The sequence below is a fragment of the Sarcophilus harrisii genome, chromosome 5 (genome assembly GCF_902635505.1).
Source record: "Sarcophilus harrisii chromosome 5, mSarHar1.11, whole genome shotgun sequence".
NCBI lineage: Eukaryota > Metazoa > Chordata > Mammalia > Dasyuromorphia > Dasyuridae > Sarcophilus > Sarcophilus harrisii.
Window position 1 is genome coordinate 93,483,346 of NC_045430.1, and position 27,998 is coordinate 93,511,343.

At 37.6% G+C, this 27,998-nt stretch overlaps 1 protein-coding gene across 3 annotated transcripts; it reads left to right on the plus strand.

Annotated features, from left to right (window-relative positions):
* Nucleotides 1-2,360: 2,360 nt before the first annotated feature.
* Nucleotides 2,361-27,744, plus strand: FAM186B (family with sequence similarity 186 member B). Of its 3 annotated transcripts, none has more exons than XM_023504256.2 (8): nucleotides 2,361-4,256; nucleotides 4,977-5,202; nucleotides 5,507-5,677; nucleotides 6,514-8,236; nucleotides 8,967-9,159; nucleotides 24,100-24,287; nucleotides 25,051-25,236; nucleotides 26,880-27,744. In XM_023504256.2, exons 1-8 carry the CDS (start codon nucleotides 4,125-4,127, stop codon nucleotides 26,968-26,970), a joined length of 2,910 nt encoding a protein of 969 aa, XP_023360024.1. In that variant the 5' UTR covers nucleotides 2,361-4,124; the 3' UTR covers nucleotides 26,971-27,744. The 3 variants fall into 3 exon arrangements, with proteins under 3 accessions (XP_023360024.1, XP_031793809.1, XP_031793811.1); XM_031937949.1 differs by having other exon boundaries at nucleotides 2,362-4,256; nucleotides 25,051-25,154; XM_031937951.1 differs by having other exon boundaries at nucleotides 2,363-4,256; nucleotides 4,868-5,202; nucleotides 26,880-27,743.
* Nucleotides 27,745-27,998: the final 254 nt, after the last annotated feature.

Here is a 27,998-nt window from a genome sequence, read left to right on the forward strand (position 1 = left end):
GACCAGTTGGAGGGGGGGGGGAGGGGAGGGGCGGCCTGAGAGGGGGGCTGCCCCGGGGCGCTCCCTACTCTGCCCTCCCTTTCCTAATCCAGCTTCCCCCGCGGCTGCCCGCCGAACCCCGGCCCGCTTCTGTGTCTCGCGGCCGATCGAACTTGTCCTTCACCGCGTAGGTCTCGTTTCCGGCCCCGCAGCCACCTCGGTGCTCGGGCATCGGCCTCGGCTCCACCTTCGTTGGGCAGCCCTTCCACACGTGCTCTCAGTCCCGCTTCCCCGGGAGAAATAGAATAAGAAGGGGGACTGTCGATTCAAACACGAAGAATTCAAGCCTAATAAATGTTCCCAAAGGAAAGACGCTCAACAAGTGGGAAAGAAAAGAGATGGCTTGAGCATGTACGTTTGCACCTGCAAACTCTCATCCATTTTTCAACTTCTCTTGGTGCTTTCTTTATTCCTGTTCGGAGCCTGCTGCTTTCAAAGGCCTGTTGACACACTCTCACAAAGAAGAAATGCAGGGCAGAGATTTTACAGAGGTTATCAACCTAAATCATTGGGCCAGAATCCCCTCTTCTTGATGGCTACCCACTCAAGACCTATGGAATCACAAAGTTCACTAGCGACCGGAGGATCGGAGCGAAAGGAGTCACCTGTCCTAGTTGAATCTATTTAGTTTGGCAACACTTGCGCATTTTAGAAATATTTTTGAATAAATTGCCCAGGTTTAGGAGGATTAACTTTACCCCGGAGAGTGTTAGTTAAACACTCACAAATTTACCCTTTGGTTTAAGGTGAAGAGAATAAGAACCAATCTTTTTACATGGGCAGAACTTCCTCATTTTAGAAATATTTTTTACTATGAAATTGCCCAGGATTAGGAGGATTAACTTTACCCCGGAGAGTGTTGGGTAAATTAGCCCCAGGTAACAAGATCAGTCAAGAGGCTAAAAATAGCTGTTCTAGAAGCCAAGTGTTGCTCCAGGAACATTTTAAAAGTCATTCAACAAATACTTATTAAGTTCCTATTCTGTGCAGCACCTGATAAAGTCTGTAGGAGACAGAAAATTTGTATCAGGCTAAAAATTTTTATATCAGACAGGCTACAATTTTTAATTCCTTCAATGGATTCTCATATAGCATGGGCGTCTAAGGCTACTTCCAATTGTTCTGTCAAGATGGCTCCTGAGGAGAAAATGTGGATAGTGACTTTCTCCCTCCCTTAAATCCAATTCACTTGCAAATTACTGCATGGATGTTGACCATGGAAATATCAGCGATAATAAAGCTTATCTGTGTTTATTTCCCAAGGAGTCCTCATGTTGGCAGCCTGGTATGAGTTCTCTGAGTAATGAAAATCTATAAGTAATCCATCTTTCTCACCAAACATATTATTTCCCCCTCTTTCTCCAAGCCTGCATCTCCTTAGAGCCGTTTGCAAAAAGTCATGTAGACAGGAGTGACTGCCCTTTTCTCCTGGGCCTCTTCTCAAGTGGATGGGAATAAATGGCATAGAAAATTTTATAGGTTGTGCCCTAGCTCCGTGGATAATGGAAAATAGGACAGAAAGGTTCCCTAAGTAAAATTTTGCATGTAAAACTAAACATAATATTCCAGATGAACTCTAACCAGGACACAGTACAACAGGCATCAGGACTACTAAAGATTCCTATTCATGGACACTTTGTCTCCTGATTGCAGCTAAATGGCATGGCAGATGAACTGACTGAAGACTTCTGTTCAAACCCAGTTTCAGATAAAATTTGACCACAAGCAAAGTACTTAAATCTCAGTTTTATCCCATCTATAAAACGGAGAAAGTAATAGCACACACCTCTTTGTGTTGTTAGAATCAAAAGAGGTAATAGTTGTAAAGCTCTTAGCCAAGCACAGTGCTTGACACATAAAAGTGCTGAATCAATGTTAGTTTTTATTATTTAAAATGTTATTATAATTAACAATAACAATTGTTATTATTGTGCTTATTGAAGCACATCATAAGTGCTATATAAAGGCTAATTATTATTATTCTAATGTGACCTAAGACCATATTCACTTTTGGGAGGGTAGCTATGTCATGCTGTTGACTCATATTTAGTTTGCAGAGAAGTAAAACTCTGTCTTATCAGATGAAATGCTGTCTAGACATGTCTCCTCTAGCTGAAAACCATGACCAAAAAAGGAAAAGCTTGTATGCCATACTTCAAGAAATTGTTCAGATTTACCAGAACCAGAGAGCAAAGTAAAAATAGGAGTTTTTTAGTCATCTCCTAAAAAAAAAAAAAACAACTTAAAAACCCCAAAAATTAAAAAAAGGAAAAATTTCCCAGGAAATGTTATAGTCAAAATCCAGAGCTTCCAAGTCAAATTAAAGCAACAACAAAAACAACACTGCAAGCAATCAGAAACAAAGAATCCAAGAATTAAGCTACCACAGTTAAGATCATATTTTCTTTACTATTGAAGCCACTGTCTAACATCCTCCCAGTCATCCTCTCAACTGCTACCGTCATTGAAACCTGTCATCTAGGATTCCTCATTATCTCTCACCCCCTATATTCAATCATTTGCTGTCTCCTCTTGGCACTGGATCCCTATTATAGAAGGAGTTAGACTTAAATACATTAGGGTAAAAACAATCAAAACTAATTAATCAAAAGAAAACCATTAAGTGGGATACAAAATTAAATAATCTGACTTCTAATTGGCAGAAAGATTAGGGACTTTAAGAGATGAGTGAACAAGTACAATTTTCTGAAATCAGAAGAGAGACCCTACTTCTCCCACCTGTCTGTAAAAGGAACATGGAAACAATAATTGATCAGTATGGGGTCAATTTTCAGAAAAAAATATATGGGTGTTTTGAGATGTATAACTGTGAGAAAACTCCTTTTGCCTTTCCAAGAAATTGGATTATTTTCTATTTATTTTCTATCCTCATCTTTCTTTTAAGTAACCAATCTTGAGTGATTTTTTTTTTAATGTATAAAAAGTCTGTCTCCTTCTGTATTCGGAGACAGTGTCATACTGAGAAAGGCAACTGGTCCTGATTTGTTGAGCAATTAGCATCCATTGCTTAATAAATTGATATATTTGGAATTTCACATCTTTATTTCCTCAGGCATTTCATCTTTCAGCTACCACATCTCCCCATTCCCATCCTTTTTCCATTCATCTGTCAAACTTATGTTTCCAAAGGCCAGGTCTGACCATATCATCTCTTTATTCAATATCAGATATAAAATTCTGTTTGTCTTTTAAAGCCCTTCATATTGTGGTCTCTTTCTGTCTTCCCAGGTTTCTTATACCTTATTTTCCCCCACCTACTCCATGACTCAGTGACACTGGCCTAATCTTCTGTTCTTTGCACAAGACACTCCATCTCCTGAATCTGTTTTCACTTGCTGTCTTGCATGTCTTGAATTCTCTACCTACTTTTTCTCTGTCTCCTGCCTTCCTTCAAGTCTTAGCTAAAATCTTACCTTCTATAGGAATCCTTTCCAAAGTCTCAATTTCAAGAATGCTTCCAGGCTAGTCATATTCTTTAGACTCCATTTATGCCTTTTTGAGTGGGCCTTCTCCCCAGCTTTCCTTTCAGCTTTTATATTTTATCTTCCCCAATTAAATTGTGAGATATTTGAGGGTATGGACTATCTTCATTTTTGTATCCTCAGCATTAACACAGTGAAGACCCTGTATTAATACTAAATTAATTTTAATAAAATTGATTGACTGATTAGGTGAAGGAGTATTAGAGACAGAACAGACTTGGCTGTGATTTTGTGAGCTTCTAAGGAGATTTTAGCCCCCTTTCTCTAGTTCAATTAATAAGTAGAGCACTGATTCTGTGTTTCTCAAAGTGCAGCATGGGTGTCAGAGAAATAGCTAGCATGTCAGAGAAATAGTCAGCCTCCTACAAAAGTGATGATGTCACTGCATCTGAGGGTCAGTTCTGAGAATCCTGACATGAATGGAATCCTATGTCTGGCAGTTACAGGAAAAACTGCAGTAGAGCAAGAAGCAATTTTATAAATATTCTTATAAAATCTGCCACTGGTAATATTTTTATTTTTTTGTGTGATTCATTTACATAAACAAGGCTGCCCAGTTCTTCCTCCCTGAGAGTCCTCACCATGACAGAAGGTAGGGCCAAAAGGGATCTCATTGGGAGAGACTGTACTAGATATCAGCCACTGGTGACTCCCTCAACTGTAAAGGCAGTCATCTCAAAGATTGAAACAGCCCAGCTGAAGCGAGCTCAAGAGGTGAGTGGAATGAAGTAGGAGGATGGAAAGAAGGCACTGATTCTATCATATGATATAGGTTGGTGGTGACTCCAGGATCTGAATGGTAGGCTGGGAACTGCTTGCTGGGGTGGTTCCAGAGATCCTACATCTAAACTTTCAGATAGTCTTGAGCATGACTCTAAGCACCTAAGACCTAAGTAAGACATAAGAAAGTCCAGCCAGAGTAGATGCCTTTCCCAGATTTGTCTCACAGAGAATGAAGTGGAACCAAATTGGCTCTCTGAGACAGAAGGAGCAGATTCATAGGACAAGAGGTCTGAGGAATTATTAGGAAGAGAACTGAAAAGTGGGAATCAAGTGATGAGGTGCTGAGAAAAAGATCCAGGACTACAAAATTATTTTCAAGATTTTCATGGAGGGCAGAAAGGGCACAGAATTCTAGTGATATGTTCTATTTTAATTTCCTGTATAGGATTCCCTAAGCTGATTCAGATCAGATTAAAACATAAACTTGTAGACCAAACCTCTGTGATCTTTCAAGGTGGGTTTGTTCAGAATGTGGGTAGGGATGTTCCTAGGGCCTCATTTTCCCCAAAGGGAAATGAGTTTCTAATTATTCATTCCCTCAGAGATCCTGGGAGGAGAGGCATCCAGAGCCTCACACCAACCCCAAGTGCTGAAGAATTGGTTGTTGTAAGTCCCAGTGTGAATCTTCTTCCTTCCTGCCCTGGCCTATAGGACATTTCTATCCAGCTTTCTGACATTTTGGGCAATGTCAATGGTGTCATCAAACGCTTCCAAGAAGATTTAGGATCAGATCTGAAAGAAAGCAAAAAAAGTCGAGGGGAACAAGAGAGGGGCAAGAAGAGGTTCATCTTGATGGAGAAAATAGCCTCTTTCTCAAAGGCTGCTGAGACAAAAGAGAGGAACCTCTATGAAATCCTCAACTGGATGAGTGACTGGGGTAAGGTTCTGATTTAATCTTAATTTAGATTAAGATCTAGAGTCTTAAGAATGGAATCCCCATTAAGGGTACAATCCCATTAAGCTAGTGTCCCAAGAGAGCTCTCACCTACTTATTGATGTCTGGTATTTCCCTTTGCTTCCTCCCCCAAGGACTCAAATCCTATAGAATTCTGGACTTCTTGGATCTTGCAGGCTCACTGCCAACAATGGACAGGACTGATGCTTCCATTGTCCACCTCTTGCTCTGTTAACTGAACACCATTCTGAATCCTGAGGTTCCTAACCCTTTGCCTCTTCTTCAGGTGACAGTTTGTCTTATGAAACCAAACCTAAGGAATATGACAAACAAGATGAATGGGTGGAAGTCATGGAGAGGGTGCTGCCACTTTCTCTCATTGCCACAGAGGGCGGCATCGAGTCTTTGATTTCCCTTTGTTCTAATCTGATTGAAGACCAAAAGAAAAGAACCATAAGTAGGTCCCACGTGCATGTGGATGGGATGGGATGGGAGAGATAGAGAAGGGAAGGGTAGAGGGCATTGATCCTGATGGAAGCTAAAGATTCCCTGGTTTGGTTTTAATTGGTGGGGAATGACAGGCCAAAGGATCATGTATACTCATCTGGAATTCTTTCTAAGGTATAGAGAGCTATCAGAGATGGAGAAGGGGGGGGGGGGGAGGCTACTTCTGGGAAATGCAGTTGTAATCCTAGAGGGAGCTGGGAGAAGAAAAGCAAGGGAAAGAAAGATGGGTTAATAATGTTTGCTTTTTTCCCTTGATCTTTCTTTCTTTCTTTCTTTCTTTCTTTCTTTCTTTCTTTCTTTCTTTCTTTCTTTCTTTCTTTCTTTCTTTCTTTCTTTCTTTCTTTCTTTCTTTCTTTCTTCTTTCTTTCTTTCTTGCAAGGAAATTGTAGTTAAGTGATTTGCTCAGGGTCACACAGCTGGGAAGTGTTAAGTATCTGAAGCAAACTTGAATTCAGGTCCTCCTGATTTCAGGGCCAGTGCTCTGTCCACTGCCCCTTTTCTTGCTTTCTCAGTGGGTAGAAGAGAGAGGTAGGAGGGAGTGATTATACATCAGTACATTACATGCCTAAGGAATCTGAAGGGCTTTCCCTAGAGTAAGATTCCAGGAATAACAGAGTTTTCAAACCTGACAGTTTCCAGTGGTTCCCATCTTTCCCCAACTCATTTATTCTAAAGTCCCAACAGCATTAGATAGGAATTAGGCCCAAACAAATACTAGAGAATTATGCTAACTCTAGGTCATAGCAAGAACTCATTTAAAAAAATTTTTTTTTCTTTTATCTTTAGGGCCCAAAGGAAATTTTTGGAAAGTATGGAAGGAAAAGATTTTACATAAATCTTCCATCCCACTTCAGCCTCTGAGCCCAGAGCAGATGCTTCAAGATGAAACTACCACAAATACAAAGATAGCTGAGGTCCGGGCCATGCTTCAGGAGCTCTTGGACTTTGCCATATTCAACAAGGGAGAAATCAAAGCCATCAAGTATATATCTACTATGGTAGAGAATCTTAATCAGGCCTTGATCCTTCAGTTTCAAGAAAACCACAAGATGGAAATCCAGTACAGAATCCTAGAAGTAGAGATGTCAAAAGAGATAAACAAACAAAAGCTCCTCTTTCAGAAGGAGCTCCAAGTCCTTGAGGACATGAAGAATGCTCTAGAAATACAGGTGCAAGTATCAGAGCAGAAATACCAACAACTTCTCCAGGAAGAAACAACCATGAGATACCAGTTGCAAATGGGTGGAGGTGACAGGGACAGAAGAGACTTCACTGAATGTGTTTCTAGTCCCCTAAAATCTCAGACTTCTCAAAATATGAGCCTCCCCACAACTGAAGAAGGACTAGAGACAGAAATGAAACAGAAGCCTGAGGAAATGGTAGGACAATCATCCCTGGAAGAAAAAGAGGAGGAGGAAGAGAAGAAAGAAGAAGAGGAAAAAGAGGAAAAGGAGGAAGCAGCTCAGCTCTTTTCAAACACCCAGACAAAGGATATGGATGTTGATATGGGGGGTGACTTCACACCTTTCTTGAAGCAGCTACTTCCAAAAATGAACTCGTACCCTGAACACTCTGAAGACTTAGGTATCCATGCTGAAAATGCCATAGTTTCCAAGTACGAGGTCACTGCTTTGAAACCTACAGGCTTCAGAGGCACAGATTACATATATTCTGAAAAAAGAGAAGAGGTAGCTAAAAATGCAGTCTGGATCAATGTAGAAGATTCAGATGTGTCCACAGAAAGCTGGGGAGACCTGCCAACTAAAATGTCTCCAAAAGAGAAGACAGGCCTCTCACAAGAAGAGCAAGCAGAAGAAGAGAGACATTGGCAAAAAAGAAGGAAGGAATGGCAGGCAGAAGAGAAGAGGTGGCAAGAGCAGCAGAAAAAGTGGAAACAACTAGAAAGGGAACACAAAGAGAAACAGCGGCAGTGGAAGCTGCAGGAAGAAGAGCTGTACAAGAAGATGCAAGAGTATATTGATTATAGCTTCTTAATGAAGCAGAGAAGGGAGCTAGATGAGCAGAAGCTGGAGCAGAACAAGGAGCCTTATATGTTCTTGTCACCAACTACAAGGAGAGAGATGGAAGTGAAAAGGGTTTACCAGACTCAATTAGCAAGGGAGAAAGTCCAAACATCTATGATCTATGAATCCCAGCTGCCCTCAGTCAGGACCTTTGGATCCCAGGGGGCTCATCAAGGATCCATGAAAATGGGGCCCTTTTCCTGCATTGGAATGTCTTTTAAATCTTTTCCCTGTCCCTTTCCCAATAAATCCAGCACTTTTGAAAGACTGATCTCTCTACCAAGGGAAAAGAAGTACTATTTGGATGTTCTGGCTCAGAGAAAGAACTTGTTGCTCTTGAATGAAGCTGCTGAGAGCGTGGGCCTTCCTGTTCACCTGCACAGTCTGGCCAGGAAGCTGATCATAGAAACACTCTATACTAATGTTGCCAGGTTCTGGTACCTGATCCATAAATATAGCACCTATAGGATGTTCCAGTGTTTAAGGTAGGTGTCTCAGCTCCATGAGCTTAGGTGGGGAGAGGACTCTGCAGAAAAAAGGAGAGAAAAGGATGTCAGGGGAATGGGCCAATTTCATAGGCACCTTGGAGAGGAAGAAACTTAGAGCTTTGTGAAAAGTCTCCTTGAGGGAAGGCAAGAATGTGACTTAGAGAAAGGCTCTGAGAATGAATGCCCAAGTAGACTTCCATTATTCACTTACTTCTTTATTAGCATTCATTCTTTTGAAATTTTAATTTTAAAATTCTCTCCTGTCCTCCAGCCCCTTCTCTACTCATTGAGAAGGCAAGCAATATAATTATCAATTGTACATGTGAAGCCATGCAAAACATCCAAGTAGATTTTACAGGAGGTCCTGTTTACTCTAGATTCCTATCCTGGCCAACCAAGTAATAGTCTTAAGGGATTTAATCAGATCTTTCTCAGAACTCTTCCAGGGAAACTTTGCATTTGGACTGGGGATAGGAATGGGAATGGGAGTGGTTCTTTCAGGAGTCTCTTTTTTTCCCCTTCTTTTCTTTAAAAAACCAACAACAAACCCAGGAAACTGTCTCAACCACTACCTTTCCTACTCCCTTTTCCCCTATTGTTCCATTTCTCTTCTCCCATCCCACAAACCAGAGGACTCTGGTTACAGAAGGTGCCTTTTGAGTTGAAACTTAGAAATCTGTAGAAACATCTCTATTCAAAGAATTCCTTCCTGTTTTTCTTTTTCCAGGCAGGAAGTAAGCAACCATATAGAAGCCAGACAAATAGCTGGAAATGTCGATGATGCACAAAAGTTTAACATCATTCTGGAAAAAATTGACATGTGTGAGAGCCGCAGGCTGCAGATCTGGACAGAAAAGCAGAAAGTTCTGGAGCAGGACAGAGGAGATTGTCTGGAGCAAATGATGTCCTTATTCTCCCAGGTGGGTTCTGATTTCCTATTGCCAAACATGCTAATTAATCAGAAGCTAGGAAAATACCTGAAAAAATGAGACTCTGATGGATAAGGAGAAGGGTTAGAGCCGCCTGATTCTGAAGAGAGTTACAGGCGAATTGACAAATTGCATCACATCCTGAAGACGGTGAGCGAGATGTTGAGAGGACAGAAGCTCATGCCTGTTAAGAACTGGTCTAAATGGAACTAAATGGAACCATGCATTAACAATAGGATGAAGCAAAGCAAAACAAAAGAAAACAAAAAATGATTAATACAGAGTTGAGGTCACTTTTTTTTTTTTGCCTGAGGCAATGGGAGTTAAGTGACTTTGCAAGGGTCACACAGCCAGGAAGTGTTAAGATTTGAACTCAGGTTCTCCTAACTTCAGCACCAGTCTCCTGACTGGAGCCCTATCCAGTGTGCCATCCAGCTGCCTCTGACTTCACAAATTTTAGGCTAGTGAATTTAAATACTCCAAACAAAATTCTACAATGCCTCACGAAGGAGATGGCTAGAAAACTTTTAGAAAAAGAAAAAATAATTTTAGAAGCTGGCATGGTTTCATCAATAACAGATCATGCCAGACTAACTCCATTTCCTTTTTAGAGGGCATTATTAAAATAACAGTTAAGGGGAATGCTGTAGATATATATAGTTGCCTAGACTTCAGAAGGACATTTGAATAACTCTCTCATCCTCTCACTTTTAATCCTTCACAATTTTGCTTCTGATCTCATTACTGAACAGAAGTCGTTACCATTGATCTCTTAATTGTCAAATCTGATCAGCCTTTTCTTGATGTTTATCCTTCTTGACCCTTCTCAAGGATTTAACACTGTTGAACACCTCTTCATGGATGTTCTGCCTTCTCTGGGTTTTTATGACGCCTTTCTCTCCTGAATCTCTTCTCACTTGTCTGTTCACTTGATCTCAGCATCCTTTACTCATTCATCATCCACATTATGCTTGATAAGTAAAGGTAGACTAAGTTCTTGTCCTGGGCAGCCCTCCTTTCTCTACATTCCCTGACTTGGTAACCTCCTTATCTCCCACAAGTTAAACTATGCAAATGGCTCCTATATTAATTATATGGATAAAATCCCACATCTATATTCTCAGTTCTAACCTTTTTCATGAGCTCCAGTCCCTCATCACCAGCTGTCCATTGAATATTTCAAATTGTACCATGGGCATCTCAAGTTCGACATGTCAGTCTGTAAACTAGCATTTGTCAAGCACTTGTGCTAACAGCTGGGAATACAAAGAAAGGCAAGACCAATGTTTTCCATATGTCCAATTATAAAACTCATTATCTTCCCAGAATCCACCCCCTTCCAAACTTCCCTATTTCTGTCAAGGGCTTCACCATTCTTCCAGCCTCATAGGTTTCTAAACTTGGGATTATCCCTGATTCCTCACTCCACACATCCAATCAGTTGCCAAGTCTTGCTATTTCTAGCTCCACAAAATCTCTCACATTCAACCCCTTCTCTCTGCTTATATATCTTTGTTTAGAGCCTTATCACCTTGGACTACTATGATAGCCACTCAAAAGGGAAGCGGGGGAGAGATGTGGTTCTTCTCCATTCTCTCCTCCTCTCAGTTGATGTCATTAAAGAGAGCTTATAATTATATTCTAAGTATTATCATAACTAAAAGAATCATGATATATGATTCCTGAGTTAAAAATTCCTTGACAATGGAACTGGATTCTCATACCAGAGCCAGGAAGAAACTCCCAAAGTTCTGTTGTGATAAAAATTAAGATAAACTGAGGCACCAAAATTTTGAGCATATTCGATTAGTAAGGCTACCAGTTACTAGTAAAAGAGGTCTTTAGCTCCTCAGCAAGCCAAAAGACCCCCAAAGGAGGGTTTAAAGATTATTTTTATGAAAAAAGGAGTATCCAAAAATTAGAAAGCAGCATCATAGATGTGAGGGACAATATGATTGGCTGGAAATTTGGAATACAGGACTAGTAACAACTCCTTCTTTCATCTTGTCACTATGGAAAGCTCATTGATAGTGCCAATCTGCATAGCTAGTTAGTGTCACAGCAATTATATGAGACTTTCTTAAAGGATAATTAGTGTTGCAGAGATAACAGACCAGATTTGCTTGCGTGCTATCCTTTAAGAATAGCAGCTTTTCCTGACACAAGAATAGAACAGCGATTAGCAGGTAAACTGAACTTCTAAATTAGAGAAATGTAACAGGTAGTTATACAAAATGTGAGTATCAATACAAAATGAAATCAATTACAGAATAGAATCAATTTTATCTTAGGTAACAACACTTACCTCTAAAGGACCAAATGGGATAATATCTCAAATGAGATATTATAATATAATATCACAACAATATAAAATAATATTTTAAAACAATTAGCATAGTACCTGGCACATAGTAGGTACCTAATAAATGCTTGTTTTTTCCTTATTTAGGGCAGACAGTGTATGTGTGCATTCGCAATGGTATGGCACTGAATAAATAGATTAATTTAGATAGAATTGTCATTTTTATTATATTGGCTCAGTCTATAAGCAATTAATATTTTTCAATTGTTTAGCTCTGGTGTAAAAAGTTCTATAGTTGTATTCATATAGTTCTTGGGTTTGTTTTGGCAGGTAGACTCCCAAATATTTTATATTTTCTACAATTACTTTAAATGGAATTTCTCTTTCTATCTCTTGCTGCTGGGTCTTGTTGGTAATATATACAAATGCTGATTATTTATGTGGGTTTATTGTGTATCCTGCACTTTTGCTAGAGTTGTTATAATTTCAAGTAATTTTTTTAGTCACTTCTTTGGGATTTTCTAAGTGTAAAATCAAATCATCTGTAAAGAATAATAATTTTGTTCCCTCATCGCCTATTCTAATTCCTTTAAATTTGTATTCTTGTATTTTATATTCTTCTTTTATTACTATGTTAACATTTTTAGGGCAATATTAAATAATAGAAGTGATAATGAGCATCCTTGTTTCAACCCTAATTATATTGGAAGGCTTCTAGATTATCCCCATTACAGATAATACTTGCTGATAGTTTAGATAAATATTACTCTTTAAATTTATTCATTTATTCCTATGTTCTCTGGTGGCTTTAATAGGAATGGGTATTGTACTTTGTCAGAAACTTTTTCTGCATCTGTTGAGATAATTAGGTGATTTCTGTTGATTTTATTATTGACATGGTCAATTATGCAGATAGTTTTCCTAATATTCAACCAGTCCTGAATTCATAACATAAAGCCCACATTATTCCTAGTGTATAAACCATGTGATATATTATGGCAATCTCCTTGATAGTATTTTATTTAAACTTTTCTGACAGTGTGCATTGGAAATTAGAATGTAATTTTCTTTCTTGGTTTTAGCTCTTCTTGGATTAAGAATCAGCACTATATTTGTGTCATGAAGAATTTGGTAGGACTCCTTGTTTACCTATTTTTCCAAATAGTTTATAAAGTATTAGAATTAGTAGTTCTTTAAATATTTGGCAGAATTCGCTTAGGAATCCATCTGATGCTGGGAATTTTTTCTAAGGGAGTTCATTGATGTCTTGTTTAATTTTTTTTCCCTAAGATTTAAGTATTCTATTTTCTCTTCTGTTAATCTGGGCAATTTATATTTTCATAAATATTCATTGATTTTGCATAGTTTATCAGAGTTATTGGCATATAGTTGGGCAAAATAGTTCCTAATAATTATTTTAATTTCCTCTTCATTGGTGGTGAATTCATCCTGAAAAAATGAAAAATTTTGATACTGGTAATTTGGGGTTTTTTCTTTCTTTTTTTTGGATAAACCAATGGTTTATAAATCTTTTTTGTTTTTTTTTTTCCATAAAACTAATTCCTACTTTTATTTATTAGCTCAATAGTTTTCTTTCAATTTTATTAATCTCACTTTTGGCTTTCAGGATTTCCATTGTGGTGTGTAATTGGAGATTTTTTAATTTGTTCTTTTTCTAGTTTTTTCTTTTAGTCATATGCCCAATTCATTGTTCTGAACTTTCTCTTTTTTATTAATAGAAATATAACATTTCTCCTAAGTATTGTTTTGGCTACATCCTATAAATTTTGGTATGCTATCTCATTGTTGTCATTCTCTTTGATAAAATTATTGATTGTTTCTATGATTTGTTCTTTGACCCATTGATTTTTTAGGATTAGATCAGTTTCCAATTAATTTTAAATATCTTTCCGCTACCCTTTATCAAATGTAATTTTTATTCCATTGTGATCTAAATTTACTATTTCTGCCTTTCTACATTTGAGTGTAAGGTTTTTATGCCCTAACAAATGGTCAGCTTTTATGTAGGTGCCATATATTGCTAAGAAAAAGTTATATTCTTTTCTATTTCCAACCAATTTTCTCCAGAGGTCTATCATGTCTTAATTTTTCTGAAACTCTGTTCACCTTAATTTCTTTCTTGTTTATTTTGTGGTTAGATTTGTCTAGTTCTGAGAAGGGAAAGTTGAAGTCCCTCACTAGTATACTTTTGCTTTATTTTTCTCCTGTGACACATAATTTCTCTTTTAAGAATTTGGATGCTATACCATTTAGAGCATATTTTTTAATATTGATATTACTTCATTGGCTATGGTACCTTTTAACAAGATATAATTCCTTCCTTATCTTTTTAATTTAGATCTATTCTTGCTTTTGCTTTGTCTGTGTTCATGATTGCTAACCCTGCTTTTTTAAACTTCATCTTTTCTGTAATATATTATGGTTCTCTCTGAGAGCAGGTTTCTTGGAGAGGTTTTCTGGTTAGTTTCAGTTAAAAGTAATAATCACTCCAAATGCAGCCAGCTGATAAAATCCAAACGTTTTATTTCTTATCTCTTTCCTTGGGCCCGGGTAGCTTTCTTAGAGGCCTCAGCTTTCCTTGGTTCTGAGAGCTCTAGTTGCTAGTCTTTTGCCTCTAGCTCAACTCTGAATGTCTCCAGCCAGCACCAAGGTGAAAGTTGGAAAGAATCTGACTCCAACTCTGAGAGTGGGCTTGTGGGCTTCCTCCCAGAGTGCTCTGTGTCTGTCCCAGAGTGCCCTTTGGCCCTGGGAGCTTCTTGCTTATATGCACTCTCTAAAGGTGTGAACACAAGCATTGTTTCTATCAGTTCCACTTAGTACCTTGTTTCAATTCTGGCCCATAACATCTCCTTGTAAGATCAGATCAATCATACTGAACCATGCTAAATTAGATAATTATTGTCTATATCAATTCCAATGACTTAATAGCTTATAAGGATTCTAACAGATATCTCTTTGCTTCAAGTATTTTTCTTATAGATAACATATTGTAGAATTCTAGGTTTTTTTTTCCCCCCTGAGGCAATTGGGGTTAAGTAACCAGTAAGTGTTAAATGTATCTGAGACCATATTTGTACTCAGGTCCTCCTGACTTCATGGCTGGTGCTCTATCCCTTGCATCACCTAGCTATCCCAGAATTCTAGTTTTTTAAATTCATTCTATCTGCTACAGTTTTATGGGCGAGTTCATAACATTCACAGTTATGATTAATAACAGTGTATTTCCCTCCATCATATGTTTCTTCCTATTTATCATTCTCTCTTTCTATTTTTCTCCTCATTAGTATTTTGCTTCTGACCACTGTCTCCCCCAATCTGTCCTCTTTTTTGTTGGTCTTCCCCTATCATTTCCCTTTAGGATAAGATTTCTATACCCAAATGATTGTGTATGTTATTCTTCTTTGAATCATTTCAATAAAAGTAAGGTTCAAGTGAGGTCCCATCCCCATCTTCCCCTTCACAGTGATAAGTCTTTAATGCCTCTTCATGTGAGATAATTTACCTCATTCTATCTCTCCTTTCCTTATACTCCCAGAGTAATGTTCTTTCTCACCCCTTAATTTTTTTTCATATATTGTCTTATACTTGCACCCTTTAATACATACTCTTTCTAACTATACTAATAGTGATAAAGTTTTTAAGACTTAAATGTATTATCTCCTATAAGGATGTAAATAATTTAGACTTATTGAATCCTTTATATTTTCTCCTTCCTTTTTATCTTTTTGTGCTTCTCTCAAGTCTGAACCTTTTTATTCAGTTTTGGTCTTTTCATCAGGAATGCTTGAAAGTTCTCTATTTCACTGAATCTTTCCCTGTAACACATTATACTCTGTTTCACTGGGTAGGTAATTTTTGATGGTAATACTAGGTCCTTTACCTTTTGCAATATCATATTCCATGCTCTCTGATCCTTTAATGTAAAAGTTACTAAATTTTGTGTAATCCTGACTGTGGCTTCTTGATATTTGAACTGTTTCTTTCTGGCTACTTGGCAATATTTTGAAATTCTGAAATTTGTCTATAATGTTACTTGGATTTTTCATTTTGGGATCTCTTTAAGGAGGGGATCAATGGATTATTTCAATTATTTCAATCTATTTTACTCTCTAGATCTAGGATGTATCAAAGCTATTTTGATAATTATCAAATAATAATATATTTGATAATTTCTCAAATGTTCAGATTCCTTTTTTTTTGGATCATAATTTTCAGGTAGTCTAATAATTACTAAATTATCTCTCTTGTATCTGTTTTTCATGTCAGTTGTTTTTCCAAAAAAATTTTCATTTTCTTCAATTTTTTAATTCTTTTGATTTTGTTTAATTGATTTTTGATATCACATGGAGTCATTAGCTTCCACTTATCCAATTCTAATTTTTAAGGAGTTTTTTCCCCCTTCAGTTACCTTTTTTTAAAAACCTCTTTTTCCATTTGACCAATTCTACTTTTTTTAGGAATTGTTTTCAGTAAATTTTTATGGATCTCCATTTTCTATGCTTTATCAAGTTGTTGATTCTTTTTTTTTTCATGATTCTCTTGAATCTCTTATTCCCCCACCCATTTTCCTTTTAACCCTCTTATTTGATTTTTAAACTCCTCTTTGAGATCTTCCAGGAATTCTTTTTGGTTCTGAGACAAATTCTCATTTTTCTTTGAGGCTTTGCATATAGGCATTTTGATGTTCTATTCTGAGTTTGTGTTTTGATCTATTCTGTCACCATAATAACTTCTATGATCAGGTTCATTTTTTTCCTTCTTTTTTTCTAGTCTATTTCACTATGTTAAAAGTTGAGCTCTGATCCTGGGGTGGGGGACATGATCCCAAACTTCTTGGGCCAGAAGCTATAAGCCCTGGCTGTTTGTCCGATGTTTGCAGGTGCCAAAGGATATCTGGTCACTCACCTGATGCTGCTCTAGGACCTGTGGGGATCTGGTGCTGTGCTAGGTCACAGGAGGTCTGATGGTTCTCATGGTGATACTCTGGAGCTCTCAGTGGAGTCTGGTCATTCACTTGTTCCAATGTTAGGACCTACAGTGGGTCTGGTATTGCACTGGGCCTTCATAGAATCTGACTGCTTATCGGGTGTTGCTTGTGGTCTGATCACTAGACTGTTGCTGCATTGGGACCATAGGTCCTCAAGACATTTATGTGTGCAGGAGCTCAGGGCCTCCCATTGATATGCTGGGTCATGATTTGCTTCTGGCTTGCTTGGAAGCTACCTGTTCTGGACTGGTCTATTTTACTTGAGTGTGACAGATTATTCCTGTACACTTCCAAGTTGTCTTGGGCTGGAAAATTGTTTCAATCTATCTTTTTGTTGGCTCTGCTATTCCAGAATTCATTTTGAAGCAGTATTTTAAAGTTGTTTGGGAGTGAATTTGGAAGAGTTTAGGGGATTTCCTGGCTTACTTGGCTCCCAGAAGTTGCTTTCCCCACCCCCAACACTTTTAAAATTTCCTTAAATATTTCTCAATTACATGTAAATATCTATTAAATTAAATTAAATTATTTTAATTTTAAAAATTTAATTAAAAATTGTTATAATCCTTACAAAGTGATGTCAGTTGCCTAACATAGCATGGTACTTAGCAAATTCTCTAGCTCACCAATGTATTTAAATACTCATTGGAGTTCACACTTTTGGGAGATTCACAAGTTAGTATTCAGTATGAGATTCACAAGTCAGAAACCCACAATCCCACTCTCTCAGAGGAGGAGTCAACCTTTGAGTTCACACTTCTAAAAGAGCATAAAAAGGAGCTGAGTTAGTGAAGTGAGTCAGTTCAGAAGAAGCCCACTCTCAGAGGTGGAACCAGATTCATTCATTCCATCTCACACCACCATGGTGGCAGGCTCTCCTCCTTTGCTTCTCCACTGAAAGATAGGCCTCTAAGAAAGCTTCCTGGGCCCAAGGAAAGAGACAAGAGTTGGAAGGAGAAAATAAACGTTTGGATTTTATCAGCTGGCTGCGTTTGAAGTAATTATTACTCTGAACTGAAACTAAGGCTGCCTCCAGAAAACCTCCCCAAGAAACCTGCTCCCAGAGAAAATGATCATATTATACAAAAGAGAACACCACAAAAAATAAATTAATTTTTATTTCAAATTCTTTCACTCTTATGCCTTTTTCCTCCTCCTTGAGAAGGCAAGCAATTTTATATAGATAACACATATGAAGTTATGTAAAACATTTCTGTGTCATCTATGTTGCAAAAGAAAAGAGACCAAACAAAACAAAACAAGAAAAATAAAGTTAAAAAAAGGCATGATTCAGTTCACACTACCAGTTCTTTCTTTGAATATGGATAGCATTTTTCATCATTAGTTCTTCAGAATTGTCTTAGATTATTATATTGCTGAGAATAGCTAAATCATTCACAATTGATCATCATACAATATTACTGTTTCTGTTTACAATGTTCTCTTGGTTCTGCTCATTTCACTTTGCATCATTGATCTTCCTAGATTTTTCTGAAATCATCTAGTTTGTCATTTCTTATAGTATAATAGTATTCCATCACAATTACATGCCAAAACATGTTTAACCATTCCCCAATTAATGGGCATCCCTTCAATTTTCAGTTCTATGCCACCACTGCTATAAATATTTTTGTATATATATGTGTTTTCCTTTTTTCTTTGATCTCTTTAAGATACAGACTCAGTTTTAATATTGCCGGATCATGTTGGACATGTCCAAAAATGTGTCTCATTTTGTATCTTGAGTCACTTACTTCTCTGTCGGGAGAATGGCATACTTTATTAGCAATAATTTGGAGTCATGGTTGGACACTGTATTGATTAGAATTCTCAAGTCTCTCAAAGTCATTTGTCTTTATAATATTATTATTGTATATTTTCTCTCCTGATTCTTCTCATTTCAGTCTACATCATTTCATACATATCTTCCAAAGTTCCTCTGAAATAGTTACCTTTGTAATTTTTTATAGAATAGTAATATTTAATTACATTTGCATACCATAATCTGTTCACCAATTCCCCAATTTATGAGAATTCTTAGTTTACAGTTCTTTGTCACCACAAAAAAGCTGCTACAAATATTTTTGTATATATATGGAATTCTTTTCCTATTCCTTTGAACTCTGAGGATATAAGCTAATAGTGATTTTGCTAGCCCAAAAGTACATAAACACAACTTAGTGTTTTTGGGAATATAGTTCAAAATAGTTTTTTTAATAGTAGCTGGACAAATTATTAGCTTTACCAATAATGAAGCTGTTTCCTGTTTCCTCATAGACCCTCCAACATTTGCCACTTTCCATTTTAATCATTTTTGCTAATATGATAGGTATGAGGTAGACCCTCAGAATTGCTTAAATTTGTGGTTCTAAAATTATTAGAGCATTTTTATATGGTTGTTGATAGCCTGGATTTTTTCTTTTGCCAACTGCTTACACATATCTTTTGATCATCTCTCTGTTGGGGAAGCAAATCTTGTAATAAATGTGAATCATCTCCTTGTGTATCTTACAATGATACCTTTATCAGAGAAACTTTCAAGATATTTATCCAGTTGTTTTCCTCAAGGGCCAGGTCTGAAGATTGTCTTGAAGGCAAAACTACATTTGAGAGTCCTACAAGCTAATCTTCTAAACAGGAAAGGTACTTATTACACATGGAAACTTTGGGTGTTACTTTGTGAATAACCCCAGTTTTATAGTTTAAAGATAAAAGTAGAGATCCAGGGTAGCATCTCTTTATTTATTTATTTTTTATTTTAGCTTTTTTATTTACAAGATATATAGATGGGTAATTTTTTAGCATTGACAATTGCAAAACCTTTTGTTCCAATTTTTCCCCTCCTTCCTCCCAACCCCTCCCCCAGATGGCAGGTAGACCAATACATGTTAAATATGTTAAAGTATATGTTAAATAGCATATATGTATACATGTCCATACAATTATTTTGCTGCACAAGAAGAACTGGATTTAGAAATAGTATACAATTAACCTGTGAAGGAAATCAAAAATTCAAGTGGACAAAAATAGAGGGATTGGGAATTCTATGTAGTGGTTCACACTCATTTCCCAGAGTTCTTTTGCTGAATGTAGCTGGTTCAATTCATTACTGCTCTATTGGAACTGATTTGGTTCATCTCATTGTTGAAGAGGGGCACGCCCATTAAAACGGATCATCATATAGTATTGTTGTTGAAGTATATAATGATCTCCTGGTCCTGCTCATTTCACTCAGCATCAGTTCATGTAAGTCTCTCCAGGCCTTTCTGAAATCATCCTGCTGGTCATTTCTTACAGAACAATAATATTCCAGAACATTCATATACGTCAATTTATTCAGCCATTCTCCAATTGATGGGCATCCACTCAGTTTTCAGTTTCTGGCCACTACAAAGAGGGCTGCCACAAACATTCTTGCACATGCAAGTCCCTTTCCCTTCTTTAAGATCTCTTTGGGATATAAGCCCAGTAGTAACACTAGTAGCATCTCTTTAAAAGAAGAAGACTACTCAAGGGGTTTCTGAATCTAGAGAAGTACTTAAAGTTACAGCCACTTTCCAATATCAGACTGACTTATTCAGGGAGTGCAATTTGTTAAGCAAGGAAGTTGACACCTAGCACCTCCACAAAGTGTTGTCCTGTTTTCCTTCAAAGTAGTACCATTTGGTCAAATTTCTGTATGAGTCTCTTGGGAAGGGAGAAAGTAAAAAGAGGGACTCCTTAGAATGTAGTTATTGCTTGTTCCATAGCCCCAAAATCCAAACCACAAGGTGACATACATCTTAGAGGATCATAGTAAGATTATGTGAAAAAAATAGTAATTCACCAGAATGTGCAAGATACAGCAACAACCTCAATTTTGGTGACTTCCAAGGGGAACTACTAGAATGATTGTCTTATGTACTCTGTATTTGATTTGGCTTTTATGACTTATTTGCAGATTCTATGAGCTGAAATAAAATTTAAAAAAATTATTTTCAGTTCTACATTTTCCCTCTCTACCTTCACTCCTCTCTCATACACTGAGAAGGAAGAAATATTAATACATATGAAATTATGCAAAACATATTTTCACACAAGCCATGTTGTGTGTGGGAAGGAGCAAGAAAAATAATAAAAATGAGAAAAAATATGCTTCAATCTGCATTTAGTTCAACAGTTTGATCTCTGGTGGTGTATTGCATTTTTTTTTATCATGAGTTCTTTGGATTTGTCATGGATTATTGTATTGATCACAGCAGCTAAGTCTTTCACAGTTTATTATTGTACATACCATGTGCAATATTTTCCTGGTTCTGTTTATTACATTCTGTATCAGCTCATATAAGTCTGCTCAGGTATTCATGAATTTACTACCTCAGGTGGTTTTATGGAAAGTGAGGACACCTATTAACCACATTTGTGAAATCTTAGACCTGAGCTGTTATTTAGAGATTAAGTGGGGGCCACAAACTAAAAGAAGAAACTTAATTTTGGGGGTTAACATCTGGTCTACGAGCCTGGAATCTTGGGAAGTCCTAGACAGTGGATTACATTTCTCTATGTGTTTGACTCTACTTCCAATTAGATTGCGAACTTCATAAGAACAGAAATTGCTTCTCTTTGCTTTTGTATCCCCACCATCCACAATGAACAAAGTTGCACAAAGGAGGTTTTTGATAAACATTTGTTAGACTAAAGTGAATTGTTTTACAAGGGTCCAATATGTTTCAAAGCATCACAAAACTGCTATTTGTTTACAGCTTTAACCATTGAGAGCAGCTACCTATAGCCTTCACCACTGGTTTTTTTCCTTTTAATGAAGCCTTTGGAACTTCCATTTATACTTTTTCACTTGCTAGTAGATCGTGCTAACATTACAGGTCACAAGGTAGCTTAGACTAAACCTAGGGTCAGAAAGCCACAGGAGGACCAGAAGCACTAGGGAGACTTTGTTTTCTATCTCTCTGTCTCCAAACTCCTAGAGTGGGACAGTGTTAAGAAAAATAAAGCCCAGGACCATCAACAACTAGACAACCAAGAGTTGCATGTATTATTGAATAAGTCCTTGTTCTGGATTTCAAGAAACAGAAAAATACCTTCCTCTAATCTAAAATACAAGGTTTATTAATAGCATTAAAACACCAATTGAATGTTATTTTTGTTGCTGAGTCATTTTAACAGTGTCTATGTTACTCCATATGGAGTTTTCTTGGCAAAATGCTGGAGGGCTTTGCCATTTCCTTCTCCAGCTTGTTTTACAGATGAGGATAGAGGCAAACAAGATTAAGTGATTTGCCCAGAAGCTGGATTTGAATTCAGGTCTTCCTGACTCTGGGCTTGGCACTCTATCCTCTGCCCACCAATGGAATACCGAACCAGAAAAAAAAAAAAAAGAATAAGAATCAAGGAGTTTCCATCTCACCATCATTATTGGTTTTTGTTCAGATTCACCTATCAGGACATCTTCTTGAACTTCAAATCAATTAAAAATAACCTAGGGATGAACTATGAGGTTTTATATTGAGGAGACAAAAATAGCCTATGGTTTTTTGTTTTGTTTTGTTTTTACAAATGTACCAGTCTAGGATAAACAAACCCAAGCACTTTTGAATATATGAATTAGGAGTAGGTTAGTAGGGACAAATGTCAGGGTTGATAGTTTGACTTTGGGGACTGAACTTATAGATCAATGTAATTTTTTTTAAATGACTGGATGAATGAGTTAATGTTGTGAGATTTCATTTCTCTAACTTTCCAGCAAAGGCATAGTCTGTTATTTTGTGTGCCAGGATAGTCTCATTTTAAAAAGTTGACCTCTGCTCCTAGGGCATAGGGGAAACTGTCCCAAGCTTCTTTTGATGGGGGACAGGACTTTCTCACTGGCTTTCTGCATTGGCACTGGAAGTGCCACTGGTTTTTGTACTATACTGGGTTGGCCTGGACATTAGGCACTAGCTATTGTGTTGTGGCTCAGGGGCTTACAATTTGTTTTCAGCCTTTGGATTAGAGATTTCACAGCAGGTCTGCTGAGCCAGGACAGGAGGGCCTCTGTTACTAGTGGTCTATACTTTGGCTGAGAGCCTCTTGCTAGATTCCCGATACTGTACCTACGCTGGGCCCCATTCCCCTTTTGCCCAAGTGAGACAGATCTTTTCTGAAGTCTTTCCAAGTTATCTTAAACTGAAAAATTGTTTCACTCTGAATTTTTGTGGGTTCTGTTACTGCAAAATCTGTTTAGAGCCTTTAGCATTGTTTCTAAGAGAAAGTGGGGAGAGCTCAGGCAACTTCTTGTCTTCTCTCCCCCATCTTGGCTCCTTCCTCTGGTATGATGCAGTATTGGATTGTGGGTCTGAGAAACTGGGTTGAAATCTTGGAGACTCTTATCTTCTATCTATGGAACTTTGGGAAAATCTTTATCTCAATCATAAGCTTTTAAAAGCTTTTTATTTTCAAAACATATGCACAGATAGTTTTTCAACACTGAAAACATAGCCTTGTGTTTCAGATTTTCCCCTTCTTCCCCCCACCCCCATATGTTATACATGTTAAAATAAATGGTAAATCCAATATGTGTAAAGATATTTATACAATTGTCTTGTTGCACAAGAAAAATCAGATCAAAAAGGAAAGAAAATGAGTTAGAAAATAAAATGCAAGCGAACAACATCAAATAGAGTGTATTTCAGTTTTTTCATAGGTAAAACAAAAGAGTTAGAAGAAATGAGTTCTACAGTTCCTTCCAGTCCTCCGTTTTATTTTTCTTTGTTGTTTGTTTTAAAATCCCAATCAAATTTTAATGTTATTTGTCAGACTAAGAATGTTAGAACTGTAAGATACTCTAGAGTTGTCAAGTCCAGTATTTCTATTTCACATCTGGAGAAACTGAGGACCAGAAATGTCAAGTTATTTGCCTAAAGTCATACATCTGATTCAAGAAGTAAAAAGTCAGGATTCAAACATGGATTTTCTGGCTCAAAGTCCAGTCGTCTCCTCAGTATATCATGGGGCCTCCCTTGAGCACAGGTAGCATAATTCTATTATATTGATATACTGCTTTATGGAAACAAAGAAGTTACATCAGTTAATTTGCTTGATTCTCCCAACCATCTTGTGAGGGAGGAAGGACAAATCTTATCATTTCTTTTTTTATAACTCATGAAACTTGAGATTCAAAAAGACAGATTTGCTCAAGTTCTCCCAGCTAATGACAGAAGGATTCAAACCCAAGATTTTTTGCTCATCCTACTGCTCAATACTATTGTCTTTCATAGCATCTAACTCAGTACTGATCACATAGTATCAGCACTTAAAAAGGTATTTAATGAATTGAATTCTGAGTAATTTACCTTCTGCCTTAGAAGTGTTGACATCATAACATTACATTATGATATAGAAGCATAACATCCTACTCTACATCCACAAGTCTAGGTTAGTGCTGGGCATATTGCAAGCCCTCAATACTTGCCAGTTATTTATTAATTCTTATGCTTCCCTGTCTATGCCTGCACCTATTAGAGCTTATTTCCCTAATAACTTTTTTAATGTCTAGATCCCAAGTAATATCACCACCTTTGAGGAGAAAACTGCTATCCTTTCTGCCCTTCTCTTCTCCTGAAAGCCTGTCTCTTCTTGGTTCCTTCAGCTCCGAGAGGAATGGGATCTGAACCTGAGTGCTCCAATTCTCATAACTACTTTAGAGAAGCAGAAAAAATCAGCAACAATAACAATACCAAAGAAACACACCTATTTCATCAGGGCTGGCGGAACACATCCCAAACAGCCTCCAATGACTAAGCGTCAGGAGTATCTTGAATTTCTGAAGATTGCTCGGTAGGCAGAACCACTAATGGATAATTTGACTGGAGGATAGAGAAACTGGGACAAAATAAGCCTTGGGAACAAACAAAGGTTTTCTCTGGTCCCACAAGTAGCCATGCAGAAGGAGACAACTCTTATTGATATGTGAATGGTTTGTCCTCACCTCTATTACTAAGAATGGTTCTAAATTGCTATCAGGGCTGAGAAGGGATTATAGATGAGTATGTCCCCTGATCCGAGATTCGATTACATTTCAAGTTATCAGAGTAAAAGAGAAATGCTTTGGATGTCAGGTTCTATTCTACTTTAGCATCAACATATTTACCAATTTGACGTATTTGCAAACTTTTCAGTCCAAACACCTAATACCCACCTTTCATTCATTTTTGTAAATAATCCATTTCTTCCCATTTAGTAAGCAGACATATCAAAAGAAGTTTTAATAAGTAAGCAAAACTTATAGACAAAACTGGTCCCCTGGCTGCCAGTGTTTGGCCATTGTGTGTGTCTCAGCTCCAATGTGGTCAGAAACACAGTATCCAGGTTCACATCCTCCCTCCTATTTAGTCCCTGTTCCTTGAACCTTCCCAGAAAACTAAGGAAGACCCACCCTGGGGAAAAGTGAGTGCATTTCTTCCTTTCCAATCATAGATGAAGAGCTGGGAAAGGATAGACATGGAGAAGGGCAAGTGGAGCTGACTCTCCTTGGTTAAGAGAAAAAATAGGACCCAGGGTAGAAGAGAGTATTCTAACTTTCTCTCTCTTATTCTCTTAGACAAAGAGGGATTGAGATAGAGTCTATCTGGAAGACAGCGCTATCTACCTCCAGTTATCCAGTACAAAAGAAGACCCCTGCAAGTGTTATATGGTCCCAGATTGGTGGGTACCCAGATTTTCCTCGGATGGTGGAATTAGATATCAATTCCCCTTGCCACAAATGCTTGGAATTCCTAAGAACAAGGTGAGGGCTAGAAGTGGTCAGCTTTAACCAAGGGCAAGAAGAGGCAGATGACAGCAATTCCATTTTTAAAAAGCCAAAGTAGTTTTCTTTCTTTCTTTACACCTTTCATAACTCATTCATTTAAATTGACATTGGTTTCCATTTGCCAACCATTTATTCACCTGAATGTTAAAATAGTACTCTTTGAGCATATTTTAGATCTTTAGAATGACATAAATATAACTTTTGGCTTTCAGCATTTATGTAATTCACAATATATATTTTTAACCCTTCATATTTGCTTACTCATACCTGATTAAGAGTGAGCTTGGATGAAGAGGAAAGATGTGTTGGGTAAAGGAGAGTTATAGAGGTCTAGACTCAGTCTGGACTTGTGATTTCACCATGATGTGGAAACTGCCTCCAGAGGAGCACATTGGCAATTTATCTATTCCTTAATGTCTTAGAGGGTTGTTTTGGGTGGTGAGAGATTAAGGGACTTGTTTAAGATTACATAGCTAGTATATGTCAGAAACAGGACATGAGCACTGGTATATCTAACTCCCGAGGCTAACCATCTCTCTACTCTGTTAGACTGGTTTTCCAGACACCATAATGAAGTTATAAACCAATCAGACCATCTGCGGGGTAGGCCTCTAGTGCTTCAGTTTCCTTGCTGCTACATCTTTAACTGCTCAAAAATCCTTCCCCACTACCTCCTTACTCACACTAAAATACTTGGTTTCTATTCTACCTGGGTCAACCCTTTGGAGGGAAGGGGGCAGTAAGCTAACCCAACTTCCCCATCCAAATTTGCCCTGTGTCTCATTTCCTCAGGCCCAACCCTATACTGGATTCTCAATTAATTTGATAATCCAAGTCAATGAGTGCAACTAAGTTAATGTTGCTCCCATGTAGCAGCTGTAATTTAATAGGGAAGGAATTTACTGGTCAAAGGAGTGTGATGAGAGAATGACAGGCAGAGTTAAAGTTGTGGAGGTCTTTTAGTGTAGGGGAAACTTTTGGTGCTCCTCAATTATGGCAGGTTATGCTTTATTCCTTGTTCTGCTGACACAATCACTTGGGACCCATAGACAGGGACAAGTGTAACACATTTGGAGACTGATAAATAAGAGACAGGTTTATATATGGTTTTTTTACATAAATAGTCACTTAACACACAAATCTATAGATTTAAAAAATTCTAGTAGGTAGGAAACCGGATGAGAAGTGTGAAAAGGAGTGGGTAAATGAATAAGCAAGAGAGAGAAGGTAAAACCAAATAGAAGAGCATCCATTATTTTGTCTACTTCCTCTCTACTTCTTCCTTTTTCATTTATCAGATCTCTTTGCCACCCACACTCCTTTTCTTCAGACTCCCCAACTACTTTTGATTCTTAGGGAGTCACTGGTCAGCAGAGTAACCATAGGAGGCTGGTGTCAACAAGACAGAAAAGCTGCACTCAAGGCATTTGGCAGGAATGCAGGCTAGGTTTCATGTCCAGGCCAAATGGGATTGCCCTGTGAACCTGACTCCCAGGGAGGCTGGTCAGAAGGGGTCAGGTGGACAAGAGAGAGCTCTTTTTATTTTTTAAAGCACACCATGCTCTCTCCTTGAGGAGATCTCTCCACAGCCTTTGTGGAAGCTGTATTTACTTTTTCAGATCACCAACCATTTTCAAAAGAAAATCCACCGTTGACAGAGACAATGAACTCATTGATGAGGAGCCAACTGAATCAGTGTCTGAAATCTGAGCTAAGAAAAGAACATAGATAGAGATATTGGACGATGTCAGAGAGATGCCTCTTCCTTCTCCAAATTCCACCACTTTGATCCACTTTGATTTGCTAAACCTCCTCAAACCTATTCTTGTACACGCTTAATGAATAAAATAGATTTCTGTTATTTTCTTCATTTCTTCACTGATTCCCACATTTCCCCCAATTAATTTTAAAAACAAAGGCTATGGCTATTATGACTGCCCCATAAACAGTACAAAGACTTTATACTCTATAAGTACAACTTAGAGAGATTTACTAGAGTATGGGCTAGAAATTGTCTGAGGAGATTTGCCCAAGTGAGGTTTCTCTCTTCTGAGAATTCACACTTTTATTATAACTGATGATAGAACCTAAGGTGTGGGCAATTACATAAGGAGAAAAAAAGCATAGTACCTTCAAATAGAAATTGAAATATCAATAGCAAATTCATATCAGATGAAGTATAATGAAGCAGAAGCTAAGGGTGAATCCATTATTAGGATAGAGAGCAAGAGGTATGCAAGAGGTATAGCTGTGGGACGTTCAGGTCCAAATGGGGTTGGGTCAGGGAAGGGGTATCTGCAGCAATAAGGAAGCAAATCTAGGAAGGTTTTCTAGAAGCAACTTCATTTTTCTGGTTTTCAATCTCTTTTATCTTTCTGCCCTTACACCCTTCAAAATCTAGCTCAAACTCCTCCATATATCCCATAAGTAAACCTGGCTCCACTTACTTTGATCAATACTACTCTCTTCATACCTCTAGCTTTGTAGTCTTGGTTTGCATGTAACTTTGTATATTGTATTATTTTTTTATTTAAAGTATCCCCATGGGGGGCAGCTAGGTGGCACAGTGGATAGAGCACTAGCCCTGAAGCCAGGAGGACCTGAATTCAAATGTGATCTGAGACACTTAACCCTTCCCAGATGTGTGACCCTGGGCAAGTCACGTAACCCCAATTGCCTCAGCAAAAAATAAAATAAATTAAATTAAAAAATAAAAATAAATTTAATAAAAATAAAGT

Coding starts and splice junctions, on each gene's coding strand:
- FAM186B (XM_023504256.2), top strand. CDS start 4,125: ATGACAGAAGGTAGGGCCAAAAGGGATCTCATTGGGAGAGACTGTACT. Junction 5,203..5,506: donor CAACTGGATGAGTGACTGGG/GTAAGGTTCTGA, acceptor CCTCTTCTTCAG/GTGACAGTTTGTCTTATGAA. Junction 9,160..24,099: donor TGATGTCCTTATTCTCCCAG/GTGGGTTCTGAT, acceptor TGGTTCCTTCAG/CTCCGAGAGGAATGGGATCT.